The 22,006-nt window shown below is 39.3% G+C and overlaps 1 protein-coding gene across 1 annotated transcript in view; it reads right to left on the bottom strand.

Moving 5' to 3' along the window:
- LOC132142370 (Krueppel-like factor 7) overlaps positions 1-21,461 on the bottom strand; it is a 44,069-nt gene extending 22,608 nt beyond the window's left edge. The window contains exon 1 of the mRNA XM_059552179.1: positions 21,104-21,461. Within this exon, the coding sequence (XP_059408162.1) occupies positions 21,104-21,292 (189 nt within the window). The 5' untranslated portion in view covers positions 21,293-21,461. The remainder of the gene's footprint in view (positions 1-21,103) is intronic.
- Between the last annotated feature and the right edge of the window lie 545 nt (positions 21,462-22,006).

Below are 22,006 nucleotides of genomic sequence, written 5' to 3'. Positions count from 1 at the left end.
GCACTAAACCATTTGAAGCTAGTTTTACTGTGGGAGATGGAAATCGCTTGAAAATAATGTGCTTTGACCATTAATTCTTATAATGTGAATTCCAAGCTAAACCAGGGTCTCCAACAGCATTTTGTTTTGTGCCCTGTCCTCCCTATAAACATATAAATGAATAAACATAAATGTAGAAGTAAAAAAAAATATATTACCTGTCATTTAATATTTAACTTAATAATTTAATATACAATACAAAAAGGAATAAAATATTAATATTCTCACCCATGTACATACATTCTCACTCATATACATACAAATAAACAATTTAAATAATAAAATGTCTAAACATTTAGAAATATATACATCAATTTGCTTTAATATAAATACTATTTAATATATAATTTTTAATGTACTGTAATATATAAATAATTTATACTTACAAATATTTAACTATGCTATAATTATTGAATAATATATTTCATTTATCATTTAATATTTAATATAACAATGCATTATAAAACAAACATTTAAATAAAATTATAATGTATTATAAATATCTACACACACACACACACACACACACACACACACAGGTTTGTATTATAATTACCAAATAAAGGCAAAAAATTACATAACTGAACATAATGAGAACCTGCAGTTCGGTAAATGAATCAGGATGCTGATTCTGATGTTCTGATTTTGGTTTGTCCTAGAATCAGAGGTACACTCTTAGTGTTGTATGTTTCTAATTCAAGGAAAAGAACTGGCACACAAGACTCACTTGTTCATGAATCAGACTACACTGTTCACGCTGTATGTTTCTGATTTACTACTGAGAACAATCTCAGAGTCATTTATGTGTGATGAGCTATTGATAACTGACTGCAGGCTCAGTTGACTTCTGATACCAAGTCAGTGATAGTGACTTTGCATTGTTTCAGGCATTTTTGCACAATAGAGCCATAGAGCCAATATAGTGGCTTGTTAAAAACCCCGGGTTAAAGGTCACTGCATGGGTACAGAGCCCCAGTCAGACACTTCATCAGCAATACTATGTCAGGCACGCAATAGCCCTTTGTGCGCTTTGCAGCTCGCACTTCACCAGTGTTCTCTCCACACTCGTTGCATGCGCCAAGGTCTTTGTCTCTCTAATTGTCAGATGGAGTTCATTTGAATATGAATTAGTGTTGACATTTTCCATCGCAATGATTTGGGTGGAAGCTAAAAGGGAGTCAGCGCTTTCCTATCAGCACGTCGTATTAATCCAAAAAAATTGTGCGAGGGCTAAATCAGGATTTAAGGAAGAATAAACATTAGTGATGTGCCTTGAAAAGTCAATCCAGTATATTTTTCATTGATTTGAATGCTTGAACCGTGCAGCGATGCCTCTTGAAGGATAATAAAAGATGTGGTGCCAGAGATAATCCGAGTGACAATGCCAAAGCACTGTATGGGATCCTCTATCTAGCTTTAACAGGATTTGGTTGTTTAGGTGTTTACAGGTTGCCTTACGGGCCCCAGACTGGCAATGCAAACTAATCTTATCAAGATCCACCAATTTTCATTAAAGCACTTAGAGTATTATGCCCCAGCATGAATCCATTGATAGCGGAGGAGTGAAGGAGTGTTGCTTATTTTAACTGAGGGTTAACAGCTTGTTACCATACAAGGGGCATCTGTCTGCCCTGAGGATGGGACGACCTGTTGTGGAACGAGGCAGCGGGCCTAATCCTCATAATGAGAGCCACAAAAACAAAAGCATTAAAGCATGGAGAAAAATAAGGATAATGGGTGAAAAAAACTAGGCGACATTCCTTAATGAGCTAAAGGGAAATGTTTTTTCAGACAACTTGATCTGTGGATCTATGATCACAAGTCTCAGCTTTGACAATGTAAACAACACATCCCCACCCAAACCTTAAACTGCTTTCTGTAATGTGTTCTGACATGTTGCATGGTGGTTATGATTATTAGGAATGGTAATTGTGAATAATGATTCAGATTCCTTAAAGTTCTATTAATGATTGTGCTATTACTTCTGCAGAATAGTTTTTTTGGGAAAATAAATGCAATTTCACAACCAATTCATGTTTTCTAATTTCAATAAATAATTTAATTTAAATAAATGATATATTATTATATATTAAAATACTACTCAAATAAGTTTAAATATGTTTTGCATACTTTCAACACTGTAACATTTTTTTTAAATATATACAACAAAAATAATTCAAATATAGAAAATACGATTTCAGACTTTCTAATTCAACATTTTCTTTTTAATTAATGCGTTATTTGCACTTTATAATTATTAGTGAAATTTACTAGCAATTAATGTCTGAAAATAGTTGCAAAGTAAATCCTACACCATTTTTCCCTCCAGTGTGCAGTAAACATTGTGTAAAAAAAATTAAATAAAGTTTTTGATTTGAGCGATTTTTTATGTCATTTGTCAAGTTGTGTTTTATTAGCATTGTATAGCTTCTGGCCACCCTGCTCGTTAAACATTAGCATCAGGCATTTAAAACCCATACTGGTCAACCACTTTCTTCCGCTGTCCTATAAAAGCAAAATGCCCATAACAATAAATAAAGTTTTGTACAAATTCATTAGGACACTAGAGATACTGTGTCCATATCTTACCTGCACGAGTCAGTACATTCTCAAATGCATCTAGATGAACTGTGTAGGCCAAATTTCGAGTGACGAGTTGACAACTGCACCCCCTCTATCAGCATGAACCATGGTACCATCATGAAGATTCTCCCTGGTGTCCTACTCTCTCCTCCTTTTGATTTGCATTACAAAGAGCAGGATCAAAGGACTCTGGTTGGGTAAGCTGGCAGTGAACATCCCTCTACAGCGAGCCATTGTGTTGTTATGCAGCGCACATTCGACACAGTGCAACTGGCCTGGTGTGAGGAGATTCTCAGCGCTGCTCTGACGCATCCGATGCAGCTTTTAGTTTTGGCCAGTTTCTGACCATAAGGCGAGGGATTTTTGGGGTTTATGGTGGTGATTGCACAAAATTCTTTGGTGGCTTGCTTGCATGTGAGTCTTAAATATGTCAGTAACTCTAGTAGCAAGAAACGATCGTTATTTCTAAAACTGAAGGCTGCTCTGTCTGTGAGGATTATGATATTGGAAGAGATGAACAGAGAAGTCTCATTTTAAATAATAGGTGATTCCACACATTCACATGCCTTTTTTCATTAAAATCAACAGTATTTTTTGGGTATATGTCATATGTGAACATGACACCCATTTTCGTATAATAGACTATATATAGCTGGCCTTGTGGGACCTAAACATATTCCTAATACTAGGGTATCTCCATGCTTAGGAATTAAACATAATACATAAAACACATTTTAAGACTTTCATTCCATTTTAGAAATAAGACAAACTTTGACATAAAAAAGGAAGAAAATTTTTTTTAGCAGCTACTGCGAAAGTGAAGTTTTAATCTTTAAAATATTTGGTAGGGCTGACTCAGTTTTTTTTTTTTTTTTTGTCTTTAAATATGTCCATCAATGCTGCAAAGGTACAGTACTGTTGAAAAGTTATTAAGTTAAGTTATTAAGATTTGTTTAAAGGAACTAATAATTTTATTCAGGGCAAAAATGCATTAAATTCAAATGTGAAAAAAAAAATGTTTCTCTTCAAATTTGTTCTTCAAAGAATCCTGGAAAAAAAAATGTTTCATAAAATATTAATCAGCACTACAGTTTTTAACATTGGCAATAAGGAATTTCACTTGAGCATCAAATCAGCATATAACAATGATTTCTGAAGGATCATGTGAAGCTGAAGACTGGAGTAATGATGCTGAAAATTCAGTTTGGCATCACAGCAATTAATGACATTAATATTAAAAAACATTGAAAATGTAACGAAAAGCCTTTACATTAACATAAAAGATATCTGCAAACAACATTTAAGACTTACACAATGCTATTAAAACGTTTTATGGCCCTAGAGTTTGAAAACTGTTTTTAAGGAACCCTGGATCCATTGTAAAGTGTGATCCAGATTTATAAATTCTAGTGAAATTGGCCACATAGTTTGGCTAATTTTTCACATCGGTTGATTATCATAAGTCTATCCATTTAAAAATCTTCTGACATCTTGACAGTAAAACATGTTCTGTTTCCCATACTTCTATGATAGCGTCTTCATACACACCTTACTACAACCGCAAACAAACTCCTTTCTCCTCAGTATAATGGCATACTGCCTACAGGGTGGAAGTGTTGCTGTAGTTAAACTCATCTCCTCTCACCGTCGACACACACAACGGTATAATAAATATAATAAATATAACCTCAAGGAAGTGCAGAGCTTTTCATATTCCCTCCATCTCAGGGAAGCGCGACAGCCCCCACCTTTCCTTTCCATGGTGAGTTCATTGAGTTCAGTCCATTATGGCAGAGCTGCTATAGCCTACTTACTGTGGCCATTTTGAGTTATCGCAAATAATTTATAGCTAAGTTTTGCATTGTCTTAAGAGTAGACATAAGATGCAAGATGGAGTCCAGACATCTAAGAACTCCCACTCTTGGACCAGTTTTCTCATGCTGACCCTTCTCTGTTGCTGTATGTGATTAACATGCCAGCTAATGGAGCACAGTGAGTCACACTTTCGGATGGCAATGCTAGCCTATTGTTCTCGAAGCACGTGTGTAATGTTTCAACCTCCAAGGGATGAATATGAGTGTCTGAGCCAAGAGTGAAAGCGAAACCTTGGGATTTGAGATGGGAGGACAATCTTTTCAAACCTGCTTGAGTTTGCTTCACATCTGCTGTGATTCAATTGATTCATAATTGGATTCATTAGAAGTAGATGATTAAATACCATTAAGCAAAGAGCATGAATACGTGGTGCGTGAGAGCTAGAGAAATACTGTATATTTTGACTCTTTAATGCTTTTAAATCTGTATGTTCTTACACAGAAATAAATGAAAAGAATAACGACAACAGTGTTGGTTGATTTCAAATGAACATGACACATATGTAAATGAGTACACAAAAACTAACTTAAAGATGGTCTCATTTCAACTATTACTCAATCCCACAGGTATTTCTAGCAATGCATCCCAAAATAACTTCCGACCCAAATAGCTCTCCCATGCTAAACAAAGACAAACCTCCTTATGCCACAAGAACTCGTGAGTTTCTGCATGCTCTTCTAAAGAAGAATTGGGAGAACCGAAGCTCTATGTTTCTTCTTTTAAGAAGAGTGGAAATAAAATACAAAAAATTGACAAGCATTACTAAAATGATCAACTACTTTTAACAGATTTTATATTATTTGCCATTTTGCATTATATTCTGTCAACATGAGATAATCAGGATTATTTCATTCTATTGAATTTTTTTTTTTTTTTATGTACATACAGGTTGAAAATCCCTTTTCTAAGTTATCAAACTTACAATTTCCAGCTAGCAGAAAACAGGCTAAAAAACATCAATGATTTGCTTAGCTTTAAATATTAATAACCAATGTCTCATTCAATCTTATTTGAGTTTCTTTTTGTGGGCATATAATTAAGGTACAACATGCTGCCAATGTTGTGCAATCTTAACATGAACCAATTCAGCTTGACTGATGTACATCCAAACTCGGACAGTGCTTTGCCAGCCTTCCTTTCACTTCCTCCAGTAAGCAGCAACTGGAAAGCAATCTAAAGGAAGAATGCATTTGTCTGCTTCAGCTTAAGGAATGGGGTGGTGGTGAGACTGGGTTTTGCTGTATCCAGGTGTTACAATACAGGCCAATACTGGAGCCAGGCCAGGTCATGTGGAACTCAGACAACGGTAAATTGGAGTATATGGAAATAAAGCTGGCTTTGCATATATGCCACGGCTGAGTAAGTCGCATATGCACACACACACACAAACCACAGACATGGAGGCTGTAGAAGTGCTGAGCTCAGCGATATTTCGTGGAGAAATCCCTCATCTGACACTCACATGCATGTATCCTGCTTGCATATGAGCTTTCAGACATGCTTTCCCAAAACGTGAATGTGCAAATGTTTCGTTATTGTAACAATTGCACAATGCATGTTTTTCATGCATAACTGATCCAAAATCAGTCCATGTTGAACAAAAAAAGCTGAATTTCTCTCCTTTGTAGAATAGTGTTCAACTTGCCTCTGTGCAGCAATAAGTGGAGTGACTGACTGAAGCTTGCATAAACCTTGATAAACAATGCCTTTTGTCGCTTTGAGTTTCATGACCCATTTTGAGGTTGAATTGTTGCCGGTGGTGATTGATGGCTTCAGATGAAAAAATTAGAAGAAAAGAGATGGGATATTTACAGAGAAAACATTGTCCTTCATTGTATTTCTCAAGGTCTGTTGGAAGACTTTCTCTGGAGGTATCACAGGAGACACTGTCTGTGAGATTCCATGCATACAGAGACCGATGAGAAGAACGACACCAAAACAAACTAGCTGTTACAAAATGTGGTTCCTTCGCAAAGTTTTTCTTTAATAATCCCGCTGTCAATGCCAAACAGTATGATTAAAAATTTTATTGTTGATAATACAACCATTTTAATTCTGTAATGTTTCAAATTTCCAATTGAAATACCAAGTTTCTAGTTATTTTTAAGGTTCAAAACACTGGCATATCTTGCACCGATAAATTGTGCATGTTTCAAAATGAAGTATCTTATGTTCATTAAGGCTGTATTTATTTGATTAAAAAATGGGAATAGGAAGTAGATGGGAAGTAGAAATGGGAATATTGTGAAATATTATTACTATTTAGTGTTTTCTATTTCAATATATTTGTGAATGTAATTTATTCTCGTGATGACAAAGTTGATTTTTCAGCATTACTCCAATCTTCAGTGTCACATTATCCTTTAGAGATCATTCCAAAATGCCAAATTGCAGCTCAAGAAACATTTCTTCTTATTATCAATGGTGAAAACAGTTGAGCTGCTTAATGTCACGGTTGGTAAACCGTGATCTCTGGGTTTTGCACTTTGGGGTGAAGTCTGTGTGTTTCGCGTCTGCACTGATTAGTTTGTGGGTGTCTCCATTAATTGTCATCAGCAACAGCTGTCACTCCCTATATATTGGCTTGTCTCACATCTTGTGTTTGTGAGAACATTGTTTCATGTCTGATCTCTGTCTCTTGCTTCTGTGTTGTTTGCGTTGGATGTCCGTGTCTTCCCCCGGAACCTCATCCACTCTCCGCACTTCAACAAAGCATCACGACTCGATTCCCCACAGTTCCTGTGCCATCCTCTCTTGCTGCCTTCTCACCGTCACCATCCGGATTCCTCACCGCCTCACCGCCGTCTTGGATTGTCGTCTTCCCAGCATCGTGTTGTACCCTTGTTTGTCTGTTTCATATTCATTAAACTGTTTAACTCGCACTTGTTTCCAGCTCCTCCTTCACCCAGTCGTCACAGAACGTTCTCACCATCATGGAAGCAGAGAGCACCAACACTCTAACAGACTTTATGCACCACAGTGTCAAACGCATGGATCAGCAGCAGGAGAGCATCTCTAACACCGGACACGCTATCCAAGCGCTGGTGGCACAGGTGTCCGAGCTCACCCAGCAGATCCATCAGCTCACTTCTCCCACTGCGCCCATTGCACCGCCTGCACCGCCCGTCCCCCGGGAGACCCCCCAGGACCACTTCCGGCCAGAGCCGCGACTTCCGGCGCCAGAAAACTACTCCGGTGAGCCAGCTTTCTGCAGAACTTTTCTAAATAAATGTTCCATGCACTTTGCCTTGCAGCCCCGCACCTTCGCCACAGAGGAATCTAAAGTGGCGTTCATGTTCACTCTACTGTCGGGCAAGGCCGCCCTATGGGGGAACGCGGCCGGCAGGGAAGCTGCTCACCAGCTCTCAGACTTACATCAGGGAACCTCTTCGGACACGGATTACTCCATTCAGTTCTGCACCCTGGCAGCCAGTGGAACGAGGCGGTGCAGTGCGATCGATTCCTGCATGGGCTGGCCGAGCCGTGTTCAAAAGGAGATCTACCTCCTCTAGCTGCCCCCCACACTCAACGGTCTTATTGACTTAGCCTTACGAGTTAATGCCCGGATCAATAACCTGGGTCATCAGACCAGTCCTAAGCGCCATACCATCTCTCCGGACAGGGGGCGCTCAAGTCGAGAGAACGCGGTCGGTCCCGTCGACGACCACGAACCCATGCAGGTGGGTAGAGCTCGGCTGTCCCGGAGGAAGAGAGAACGGCGGAGGTCCCAAGGACTATGCCTGTACTGTGGAGGCTCAGGACATACCATCTTCACCTGCCCAGTCCTAGTAAGTCCTCAACAACATCATCAACTCCCCTTCCGGTGAAACTGCGGTGGGAGAAACACACTCACGACTGTCACGCCCTTCTGGACTCCGGAGCCGAAGGTAATTTCATCGACTCTCTCCTTTCACGTCACCTGAACATTCCTGTCCTGCCTGTGTCTCTTCCCATTCATGTCACCGCACTCAGTGGCCAGGAACTGCCTCACATCACACACTACACAGAACCCATCACTCTGCTCACCTCTGTCAATCATTGTGAAACCATATCCTTTTTCCTCATGGACTCCCCTGTAGCTCCCATTGTGTTAGGTCACCCCTGGTTAATAAAACATAATCCACGAGTGGAGTGGGGTTCCAACACAGTCACATTGTGGAGTGAAAGTTGTCATGAGTCTTGTCTGGTTTCAGCTTGTCCTGTTGTCCCTGTTTCTGTCTTTCAGAAGGAGAACATGGTTTTGCCAAACGTGCCCGCAGAGTATCTGGACCTGAAGGAGGTGTTCAGTAAGTCCCGTGCTGCTTCTCTTCCTCCGCATCGTCCCTACGACTGTGCCATAGATTTAGTGCCAGGTAAGTCTCCGCCTAAAGGGAAGTTATACTCCCTTTCTATTCTTGAGAGGGAGGCCATGGAGAAATACATTTCTGATTCCTTAGCATCTGGGTTCATCCGTCCTTCCTCTTCTCCAGCGGGGGCGGGATTCTTTTTTGTGGTTAAGATGGATGGTTCTCTGCGACCTTGTATTGATTACCGAGAGCTGAACAACATTACGATAAAGAACACTTATCCGTCACCACTCATGTCTTCAGCTTTCGAGAGGTTACAGGGAGCATCCGTATTCAAAAAATTGGATTTACGTAATGCTTATCATTTGGTCCGCATCAGGGGGACGAATGGAAAACTGCCTTTAACCCTCTGGAGTCTAAGGGTATTTTTGGGGCCTGGAGAAGTTTTGTCATGCCCTGACATTTGTGCTTTTTTCAGTTTCTTATAAATATCTAAATGGGTAAAGTCTAATCTCACTGTAATCAGCACAAACTGGGCTATAATAATATAAGAAATGCATGTATGTACATGATTGTGTTTTTGAGAAAAAAAATATTATGCGTGGTTAGTGAAAAACTAAAAATGTTAAAACACTTGAATAAGGCCATAAAACACATAGAGAACAATGGTTCCCGGGATTTTTGAGAACTGGAGCTTGTAGCCTAGAATTTTTCTTTCTAAATGATGTGAAAATCATCTTGTTTACTCACTCACAGAGAACAATATATTGATTTAAATTTTCTAAGACACTTTTTGTTGGTAAAAGTCATATGCGAGTAGGCGTCAACTACCATGAATATCATTGTGATTTACACCTGAGAAGACAAAGGCCTGCATAATGAGCTGCATAATGAGCCATTCAGTCATCTGTGCCACTGTGAGTGAGGAGTTACAAGAAAGAATGCAAGAACAAAATAAATCTATATAATTTTATGTTTGTAGTTTATTTAGAATATATTTCATTATCCCACAACATAATTTAATATCCACTTGGGGGAGCAGTTAAACAGTTTATTAGAAACAATCAAAGCTGACTTTCAAACAAATTGTTTGGCATCCTTACTCCAGTCACACAATCCTTCAGAATCCTTTTAACAATCTTATTTTCTACAAAAAAAAACATTTATTGTTATTATTATCATTATTATTAATGTTGAAAAGAGCTGAGAATATTTTTCTGGGTTTTTAGGGGGAATAAATTGAAAGAAAAGCATGTTTTTACATTTGTGACAGTTATCTATTTGTTACATTTATATTATTTACATCAAGCTTTTGAATGGTATAGTATTGTATATTGTTATTGAAACTTCATAATGTTTCACTTGATTACTATACATTTAGTCAGGAATTATAGTTTGGAAAAAGTATTTGGAAAAAGTCTAACTAGTAAAATGTTTACACGTTATGTGAAAACTAGTACAAGTATATAAATAAATAAAAAGAGACTTACTCATGTTTATGATCTCTGCTGAATAAAGTGCTGCATTCTTTTTTTTCTGAGGAAATCCATTTCTCAAATCCTCAACCACATGACATCTTTTTGGGGTGAATTATGTCTTATTCCTCTCATCGCGAAGCAAACAGTAAAATAAACACTTGAAGAACAGTCTCACTGCTTTTTCTTCTGGTATGGGCGTATTCAAGCCGCGTGCTTCAGTTTGAATCTGAATAGCGCGTTCGGCGCGGGGGCGTGGTCACATTAGATATAATGAAGGGAGACTTGAAAAACAGACATCGCGTTGTTTTCATATGGATTACTTTATCACAGAATATCTGTTTTCGGCGGCACTTGTTTAGTTTAAATATAGACATGTCAAGCTTTCTATAGATATCTCCCCCATGTATTTTCGTTGAGTATTCACGGAGTTACAGTTCATTTTAATGACTTGTTTGTAAATGAAGATAAGCGCAGACAAAGGCTGCAGACAGCACACCTTGTTTGTTATCTTTATTTTATAAGTGCACAAAGTTTTGTTGTTATTATGTCTGTATCCAAAAAAAAGTAGACCCTTTACAGATTCGATTGATGTATTGCTCTTATCTGTACGATTAAAACTGAAAGTGTAATTTAAGGTCTTTTCGGGGTTATCAGGAGAAAATGACTCAAAACGCGTATCCGCGTTAATCGACTCGAAAGGGTTAATACCCCCAGAGGGCACTTTGAATACTTGGTGATGCCGTTCGGGCTCTCCAACTCGCCAGGGGTTTTCCAAGCACTCGTTAATGACGTGTTGTGAGATATGGTAGATCAGTTTATATATGTTTACCTGGATGACATACTGATTTTTTCTTCATCTCTCCAGGAACACGTTCAACACGTCAGACGAGTGCTCCAGAGGTTATTTGAGAATGGGCTTTTTGTCAAGGCGGAGAAATGCGTATTCCATGCACAGTCTGTTCCCTTCCTAGGGTATATCGTCTCGTCCGGGGGAATACGTATGGATCTTACAAAGTTAAGGCTGTGATAGATTGGCCATCTCCAGATTCCCGTAAGGCCCTACAGCGGTTTCTGGGGTTCGCCAATTTCTATCAGCGTTTCATTCGCAATTTCAGCCAACTAGCCTCACCTCTGACAGCCTTGACCTCTCCCAGTACTCCGTTCAGGTGGTCGGACGCAGCTGAGACTGCGTTCACTAACCTCAAAAGCCACTTCTTTTCGGCTCCCTTCCTTGTGGCCCCTGATCCCACACAGCAGTTCGTGGTGGAGGTCGACGCGTCAGAGGTGGGGGTAGGAGCAGTGTTGTCCCAACGTGCTGTCTCGGACGATAAGGTAGATCCTTGCGCGTTTTTTTCCCATTAATTATCTACTGCTGAACGCAATTATGACATTGGTAACAGAGAGTTGTTGGCAGTCAAATTAGCTTTAGAGGAGTGGCGTCACTGGCTGGAAGGCTCAGGGGTACCTTTCATTGTTTGGACCGATCATAAGAATTTAGAATACATTAGAACTGCCAAAAGACTCCATTCCAGGCAGGCTCGGTGGGCACTTTTTTTCGGTCGCTTTGATTTTACTTTATCGTACCGCCCGGGTTCAAAGAATGTCAAACCCGATTCTTTATCACGTCTTTTTGATCCCTCCGCCCGCCCGGTGACTCCCGAGTGTATTTTACCTGAGAAATTAGTGGTCTCAGCACTCGTATGGGAGGTCGAGTCGAAGGTCAACACGGCCTTACAAGGGGTAACGCCTCCGCCCGGTTGTCCACCGAACCGTTTATTTGTGCCGGAGGGGTTAAGGTCCGAAGGCGTCCAGTGGGGGTCACTGCTCTAACTTGGCTTGTCACCCAGGGATAAGTCGAACTAATGGGTTGGTTAAACAACGATTCTGGTGGCCATGTATGGCTCGTGACGTCCGCGATTTTGTTTTGGCTTGCTCAGTTTGCACCAGTGGGAAGTCATCTAACCGACCTCCTGATGGGCTCCTTCAACCGCTGTCTGTCCCTTCAAGACCCTGGTCCCACATCGCACTAGATTTTGTTACCGCCCTCCCGCCCTCTAATGGCATGATGGTCATTTTGACCGTAGTCGACCGGTTCTCGAAGGCGGCACATTTCATTCCCTTGCCCAAATTACCGACAGCCAAGGAAACAGCGGTCACTGTCCTAGATCACTTCTTTCGGCTTCATGGCCTCCCGGTAGACGTGGTTTCTGACAGGGGATCTCAATTTATATCCAAATTTTGGAAAGAGTTTTGTAAGTTGCTAGGAGCGTCAGTTAGCTTGTCTTCGGGTTATCATCCCCAAAGTAACGGACAGTCTGAGCGAGCCAACCAAGATTTAGAGAGGACGTTGCGATGTTTGGTCTTCAAGAATCCTTCTTCCTGGAGTCAACAACTCTCTATGGTGGAGTACGCTCACAATTCGTTACCAGTGTCAGCTACGGGCCTTTCTCCGTTCCAGTGCAGTTTAGGTTACCAGCCACCAGTTTTCCCCAGTCTGGAATCTGAAGTCGCGGTCCCCTCCGCTCACGCATTTGTCCAGAGGTGCCACCACACCTGGACCAGAGCCCGCGAGACTCTGCTCCGGATGAGGGAGCGCACTAAGGCCAAGGCCGATCGCCACCGGTCAAAGCCTCCCGTTTACGTCGTGGGTCAAAAGGTGTGGCTTTCTACCAGTAACATTCTTCTGCGTTCCGTATCTAATAAATTAGCTCCTAAATTTATTGGCCCGTTTACTATCACCAAGATCATTAGTCCGGTGACAGTCCGCCTCAAACTACCTCCAGCGTACAGGAAGATACACCCCACCTTTCATGTGTCCAAAATTAAACCCGTGTTTTATGCACGTATTAATCCGCCTACTCCGGTTCCCCCGCCGCCGCGTCTCGTAGATGGGGAACCGACTTATTCGGTTAATCTTATTCTGGACTCGAGACGGAGGGGACGAGGATTCCAGTACCTGGTGGACTGGGAAGGTTACGGTCCGGAGGAGAAGAGTTGGGTACCTGCTAGGGACATATTGGATCACTCCCTTATTGATGATTACAATCAGCAGGTAGGCCCTTCTGGGAACTCCAAGAGGAGTTCTTAGAGGGGGGGGGGGGGGGGGGGTTGGTACTGATCTCTGGGTTTTGCACTTTGTGGTGAAGTCTGTGTGTTTCGCGTCTGCACTGATTAGTTTGTGGGCGTCTCCGTTAATTGTCATCAGCAGTAGCTGTCACTCATTACACACTCCCTATATATTGGCTTGTCTCACGTCTTGTGATTGTGAGAACGTTGTTCATGTCTGATCTCTGTCTCTTGCTTCTGTGTTGTTTGCGTTGGATGTCCGTGTCTTCCCCCGGAACCTCATCCACTCTCCGCACTTCCACAAAGCATCACGACTTACCTTCGGCTCGATTCCCCGCAGTTCCTGTGCCATCCTCTCCTGCTGCCTTCTCACCATCACTATCCGGGTTCCTCACCGCCATCTTGGATTGTCGTCTTCTCAGCATCGTGTTGTACCCTTGTTTGTCTGTTTCATATTCATTAAACCTTTTAACTCGCACTTGTTTCCAGCTCCTCCTTCACCCAGTCATCACACTTAATACCTTTGTGGAAACAGCAATGCATTTTTTTCAAGATTCTTTGATGAATAGAAAGTCCAAAATAAAATAAAAATTTCATATAGAAAATTGTAAAAATTTTAAAGTCTTAGTGGTCACATTTGATCAATAATTTTTTTTCTGAAGGAAACTATTCTGACCCCAAACTTTTGAACAGAAGTGTATATTAAAGTAACTAGTGTGAATTTTGATTCCACGTTGACTTGAAAAGACCAATCGTCCTGAAACTTTTCACATGAAGGTGAGACATTTGCATTTCTTATGCACTTTATTGCCGGTCCAATCATTCCCTGCCCTGCGCCGCCTTGTAAAAGTTTTACATTCTATCTTAAATGAAGTGAAAATCGCTGTCAAGCTGTTCGCAAGAGCGAAAAAAGTGCTCAGTTCTACTCGGCCTGTTAATCAAAGCCTTGAGTGCCAGTGCTGTGTCTCCGGTCTGCGCTAGATTCGGGACTCATACATAAAGATGCTCCACTTCACTCCTCTTCGCAGCTCTGGGTGCTGACACTTACTCCAGAGGCCTTCTACAAATGAGTGCACCATCTCCCGTCTCCTCTTTCATCAAACGCTAACCTTTTCATCACCCTTCAATGTGGCAGCCATCATGGGCAATCATCTGGCCCCAGTCAGATTAATGATCTCAGTGCCTAGAGTGGGTTGCCTACTCACTGCTGTAGTGCAGGAGTCTAATTGGATTGCTAGGGGTCAGCTTGAGTATTGTTACAGGGTGACCCTGACAGTTGCACTTAAGTTTGGCAGTGGGAAGACTGTTGTCATTGTTAAGATAAGTGTCATATGCGACAACAAAGTAAGTGCATGTGAGTTTGTGATACAAAGAATGGGGAAAAACATTAGATGCTCTGACACAAATGTCACTGGTGGTAAAGGAGCCGTGGCCGTTGGGTTACCGGACAACGCTCGTGTCGTGATGCAATGCGACTCTGAATCCAGCCCAATTTAATTGTCCAACACTTCCTGTCCTTTAAATGATAGAGCCAACAATTAACTATAGAATATATAAATGGGGCTAAAATTGACCTGATAAGTTGTGGTTTCTGGTATATTTTAATAAAATAAAATAGTATTAAAAATACATGCATGTGCATACTACCCTTTAAAAGTTTTGGATCGTTTTATTTATTTGTTTTTTCTCAATAAATTAATAATGTTATTCAGCAAGGATGCATTAAATTGATCAAAACTGACATTAAAGACTACATTTTTACAAAAAAATTATATTTCAAGTAAATACTGTTCTTTTGAACTTTTGATTGATCAAAGAATCTGGAAAAATAAAATGTATAACGGTTTCCACAAAATATAAAAATAATATTTTATGATTTTGTAAAATTGTAAAAAAAATAAGCAGCATAACTGTTTCCAGTATTGATAAGAAATGTATCTTGATGCTTCATCCAATTAATATATAAGAATGATTTCTGAAGGATCATGTGAAAGGTGAAAATTCAGCATTACCATCACAGTAACTAATTCAAATGTAAAATATACTACAACAGACAAAAGTTAGATTAATTTGCAAAAATAAAATAAAATAAAATAATAATAAATAAATAAATAAAAGTTAACAACCCCAAACTTTTGAATACATATTTCACATATGTTGGTAATACTTAATACTTAACACTTAAACAAAACAAAACAAAACAAAACAACAACAAAAAAGTTAATTACATGTTTGTAATAAAAATTTCAATAATTATAAATAATAATAATACAAAATCTATAAAAAAAATTATTAACTAATAAATAATTGTACAATTACACAGGATCTGAACATTCAAAACATTAGTGGATAATCAATTTTTTAGATTGTTTCATAACCCTGAAAATAAAGATAAAAACAGGATGTATTTACCGTGCTGAAAACCACTGAATCCAATACAGGTCATGCTGACACCCTTTATGCATGCTTGTAGGTTTTTTGGGGTCATGCATTCTAGGGTTAAAAACAAAATTGATGTCACAAGCTTGCAAAACAGCCTACCGAATATTATTTAAAACGAGATTGCTGCACAATTACTGATTTATCAGAAGCTGTCAAGCATATCATGCAAGAGCCGAATGAAACCACATTCTTAAGTAATCTTGAGAAAGCACCATATGTCTGCTTGCAGGAGCCAAGACTACTGATGAAACAGGCTCTGTTTTTTACACCGGAATTCCACCCGCAGAAGTGAACCTGTCAGGAGGTACAGCGAGACATCTCGGCTAAGGCACTAATGATATCTCTGCATATTTAAAGACGCTTCACCTCTTGTAAGGCCCATTTCTCACTCGAGCCGACTGTCTTAAAGCAGTAGACATGCGCTCTGCATGACAACTATATTGCAATAACTCCCAGAATTGACTCATGCGATGGAGAGTGCTGTTGCTTTGTCATTTTCAATTACTGATGCTTGTCAGTAGCAATGGGATCAGAGCATTGATGATATCTCAAGCAACCAGATCATTTCAGCTCCATTACATGGCATGTTATCCCAAAAATCTGTCACTGGTTTCGATGATAAATGAGTACTGTGATGTAGTTAATAGGAGCCAGCACATCTGATAATGTAGAGGACTCAATCTCAGAGCCGTGCAATCAAGCGAAAAGTGTGAATGGAATATCTAAAGGGTGCGAATGGACGCGTTTATGGATGCATATTGGTTTGGAATAAGTGGTTATGATGGCTAATGGTGTCTCAATAACATTAGGTGGCTGTAGATGCACTCTGAAAGTCCCTTTTGTGTAACATTTTAGTATGGAAAACAAGTCAGTCAGAGGACAGCCAGTATCATTTTCTTCTCAAAGCAAGCCACATCTATTAAACGAGTCCATAAATTATTCTTAAGAGGAGGAACTCTGTATTTGTGTATTTTATTGAATGATCCATATGGTCTGTCACCCAGCATGAAGACGTGGCCCACAGAGCCATGTGATCCGGAAACCTCTTTAAGATTTCACGGTGATGTGGCTGGATTTGGCTCTCTCCGGCAGGCTGACTTGCACACTGTAAGAGGGCAGCTGTGGAGCTGAGAGAATTACATTACACACATTTCAGCAGTCAACGCCTATGATAATGGGAATCTGCTCGGATCCATAGGCCTAATCGAGGAGACCGATATGTGAGAGCTTGTGACCACTGCCTGGACTGGCCCGACCTTGGGTTGAAGATGGTTTTTTGGCATGCAAAACTAAATTCCGATGCAACCAAGAATAGGAAAGTATGGAAAGTATGGTTTCATCTTTTCTGTCAATTTTTCTTTCTGGATTCTCGGTAGCCAGGGTTTCAGAGTGGCAGAGACTGCAGCACGGAATATGCATGCTTGGCACTTTTGTTCAATGCCTCCTGTCAATCCTCATAAGCATGCAGCTACAGGAGCTATTCTGCAGTTTGGGACATGGGGCTGTGACACAGGATAGATTTCAAAGGGGAAACGAGGAAAATGGTATGTTTTTGGATGTTTGTCTTTGAGGCTTTGCATTCAGGTTTGGCTACAGTAAAAAATTAGGTGCAGAAACATTTTTCACTAAGAAACTGTTAGTAACAGTAAACTAAAATGTTTTCTTGTAAAACATGCTACAATAACCATTATTTGCAACTTTGAAAAATATATTTTTTTAAGTGTAATTGGGAGGTATGGGTTAAACTGGTATGGATTATTATTAGACTTTTCTCCCAACTTTTCCTTGGGGTGTTTAGTCAAGAAAGCAACGTAATGACTTTAGAGAAGCGTTTCTGTAAGTAGTTGACACTGTGAAACACCCAATGTGCTGCCATAGCACAGTGCATTAGGCTCTTTGGAGAGTCATTACAGTTTTAGTTACAGAGTTTGCCCTGGCCTGAGAAAAAAAAAACATCTGTGTTGAATCAGTGTGCGAAAAGATCCAAAAGTACAAAAACATTTTTTTATCGATTACAATCCTGACATGGAAATGTAAGAACCTCTTATAATAAAGGGTCAAACATCCTCATTGTGATTGTAGTATTACCACATAAATTAAACTTTGTAAAGTTCTTTCAGAGAGCTGTAAGTGTAATTTTCCTTTTTTGCTTGTCAGTCAGACTTCTAATGCTTATTAGAAGTTCATTGCTTGCCATAAGACATATCGTGTAAAAACAGCTGGGAAGCATCATTAACTAGCACCATTAAATGACTTAAACCTCATGCTGTGGGAAAAGTACTATTTTTAATATCTACACCCATTAACATTTTTTTTCTTAACAGTATGCAATTAGGAAAATACAGAGCCAGCCAAAGTGTATTTTTTTATAAGTATTTGCACTGATCTCAGAATTATCATTTGTTATTTATAATCTTATCTTTTGATTGGCATCACTTTTCAAATAAAAGAAAATATACTATTTGCAAAATACTTAAATATTTAATTAATTTAATATTTCATTAAATACTAATTTATATATATATATATATATATATATATATATAAAATAAAAATTTATTAAATAAATAATTGCATTAATGGCCAGTTTCTGTTCTGAATATTTCTGCAGGTTACACCAGTTTGCCAGCATGAGGTGAAAAGTGACTGTATGCGTGAGTAACTGAAACATTAATTCAAATGATTCTTTAAATAACTGATCCATTGAGTGAGTCAGTGAATCATTCACTCAGATTATTTGTTCAGAAACCCTGAAACATTCAGTAACGGCACTTCTATGTGTTGCAATGGTTCTGCAGTGGCTTTGTACATTTGCCTTCGGTGAAAAAAAAAGACTCAATATTACGTTTAAAATTTATTTATTATTACATTCTTAATTATTAAACTGAACTAGAGGAAGGATATGATTGGTCAATTTAATTCTTGCTCATGTGAAATTGCACATCAGCAGTGGAGAAACAAAGATGACTTAAAACAGTGAAAATATTACTTTAAAACTGATAGTATAATTGATATAAAATTAGTAATATTGTACTACAAGATTCTGGTCATTTCATCCACCCCTAATACTTATTATTGTGGTTAAATGGGGAAACATCGTATGCAGTCATTCTTTTACCACACCACAACATGCTATTGCAGCTGCAAGCAAAACCAAGACCATTTTAAAACCAAGTCCCAAAATATCAGACAGTTGAAATGAAAGCGATGAGAACAAAAGACATTTCAAGTTCCCCTACATCCCAAAATAGATGTTACGAGACAAAAGCACTCCAGAATAGTCTGATGTGGCACTGTATCCCATGAGTTCCAGAATGGTCATTCGGTTTCAATGGGAACAGCCGCCATTCTCTGTTCAAATATTGCAGATACCCTTCTCCACAGGAGTAGGTAAGTCACACTGACATTCTCTTCAAGGTGAAATTTTTTTTGGATATCCTCTGTCATGGCTATAGGGCATGTGATGGTTGATGGAGTGGCTTCGGGAAAATAACTTTTGCTCTATATTGAATCTTGTGACTACACAATCCCTCCTCAACACTTTTCAATAGCTCCTGGCTTGACAAATCGAACATAAAACAAAATGAATGGGATTTTTCTTGTAATATCATATTTATGACCTGAAATGGTCTCTGAGGTTGCTTCGAGAGCAACGTGTCAATATGTTGACTGACATTTCGCTTAGCTAAAGGATGATTTTACACACAGTCTCACATGTCATCTCCATCCACATAGAGTCAATTCTAAAAACACAATCAGAAGCTTAACCTCAGGTGAAAAGCTGCAGCGTCTAGAGAATAAGAAGTCTTGTAGGCCTATTAAAGCTTGGAAGAAGGTCTCTAACTGTTCTGGCCAATTTCTTTCCACTTACTAGGGATTACACGGTTTGTGAGCAATATTTGCTGCTCTGAAAGAAGTAGTCTGGTTTTTAGGATCACTTAGCAATATAGAGCACCAAGGGCATAGGAGCTCTGTTGAGGTCAAATGTCAGTCTTTAAGCATTTCTTATTCATACAAACCATTGAAAGTCAATAGCAAAGCCAAAAACTGCCTCTCCAGCTTTTATACACACACCTATAGTCATATTACCACTACACACTGCAGTTGAGATATCTATGTATTTTTCTTCTTCAACATCAAGATTTTAGGTTAAACATTTTAGGAATTTTTGAGTGCATATTTTAGTTTCAGTAAATGGATACCATTCTACAATTTGTAATTGCCTTAAGATTATTTGCAGTTCACTTAACTGTCTTGAAAAGTGGGTTTTTAAAAGAACATATATTTCAGTTAATAACATGTATGTGCATATGGATTATCATATTAAATTTATACGCTCTTACATACAAGCATATCCATTTTCAAAATGACCAATACTGCATGACCATCTCAAAACTCAGGGTTAGAGGCATAATGACCAAATAATTCAACCAATAAACCATGGTGCCAAAGCACCCACCATGGCATGCACATGCATTCACTTTTCATATAGAGAAGAATGCATGGCAGTGAAATCACAACCCATAGTTTATAAAACTGGCTGAGCAATCTAAAAATCAATGCACGTTGAGAAGGCAATGCACCGGCATCAATGGATGGACCATACATTGCGCCTTCAGCACTGCGGAGAGCTCAACTCTGCGCAAAGCATGCCTCCATCCATGCGCTCGCGACACACCACAGTCATTACTCACATGTGCATAGACGGTGCAAACCCATTCTTTTCACTAAATGGATTTCATAAATCTCAAATCGTTATGAATGCACGCCGGTGCTTAAACCAACGTCCATGTAGGTGTCAGTGTGCTTTGTCCACACGCCGGATGGCTCCATGAAAATGAGTTGAATGTACGTAAGACCCTTCACAGTTGTAAAGATGTGCATTATGTACATATGTCATGCACGTTCAACTGCCAGACACATTATGAGTTAATCACGCGCCTGTATTTATATATAATGCAGTAGAGCCGGGAGTCTGTGCAATCCTGGGGGGACTGCAAAAAGAAAGAAAGAAAGAAAAAAAACCTGATAGGACAGATGTAGATCTATAATTCAAAGAGTCTATCTTTGTATTATTCAGATCTTAATTTCCCAGCATGTTTAGCTACATTGCACTTGGTCGCAAGAAGTAAACTGTATAGCATGAAAACATTAACATATTTCAAACACATGGTATTGTAAAATACATATGCAATAGTATGCAGAGTTGCAATTATGCAAAACGCAATAAATATTGTTTGTCGCGTCTTTCTAAGTTGAGTGAACACGCACGAGCGCACTGACACGCGAAAAAAAGTTGGACAAATTGCAAATACAGAGATAAAAGCAATTCACCTGCTGCCAGTTTTCCTCCAGAGACGGCATCGCAGAGAAGTAGCCAGTGTCATGAACAAGTTGAAGTTCTTGAAAAATACTGTAATTGGCCAGAACATCCATGTTTGTGCAGCTAAACGGTGCGTTTGAGAGACTTTGATTCTCTGCGCGAGGAATCCGTGTTCGCTTCACCGCGAGCGATTGAAACATTCAGATCAGTCGCGAAATCCGAGACGTTTCAGTTCATTTACGGTCACTAAAATATGTTAAAAAATAAAGGATCCATTCATGCAGGTTTGTTTTCTTTCCTCACAATGTTTCTGGAAGAGGAGCAGCAGGAGCACAGTAGCTCACAGGTTACTATGTCAGCCAGTGTGGAGTCAGCGTAGCGTCTGCGGATGCCCGCGAATCGAGGGGGCGTGCTTATCTGTCAATCAACTTCGTGCGTAACCATATAAGGAAAAAAGGGAGGGCAACTTTGATGGCTATTCGGAAAGGCTGAGCTAAACTCGGATAGCGGGAGGAGTTAGATTCTGTTTTGGACCTCTGATTGGTTCTTAGACATGTCACTCACATTATACAGGCCTTTGATAGCCGAACTATTTTTAGACCTCTATATAACACACGAATCAGCGTTCGAGTCTCATTCGAAGCAAGAGATTCCAGAGAGCGGCAACGTGGTGCCTCAGGTCTGTTCAACACTCTTAAGTGGTAAATATATATATATATATATATATGTATATATATATATATATATGTATATATGTATATATGTATATATATGTATATATGTATATATGTATATATATATATATATATATATTATTATTATTATTATTTTTTTAAACATGACACTTTAAATGTTTAAAACAAACATAAACAGTGCTCGCAATATCACGGTTAAAACGGCTGTCACTGTACTGT

The sequence above is a fragment of the Carassius carassius genome, chromosome 6, assembly GCF_963082965.1.
Source record: "Carassius carassius chromosome 6, fCarCar2.1, whole genome shotgun sequence".
NCBI lineage: Eukaryota > Metazoa > Chordata > Actinopteri > Cypriniformes > Cyprinidae > Carassius > Carassius carassius.
Note: the sequence above shows the minus strand (reverse complement) of the source record. Positions and strands in the feature narration are given on the sequence as shown.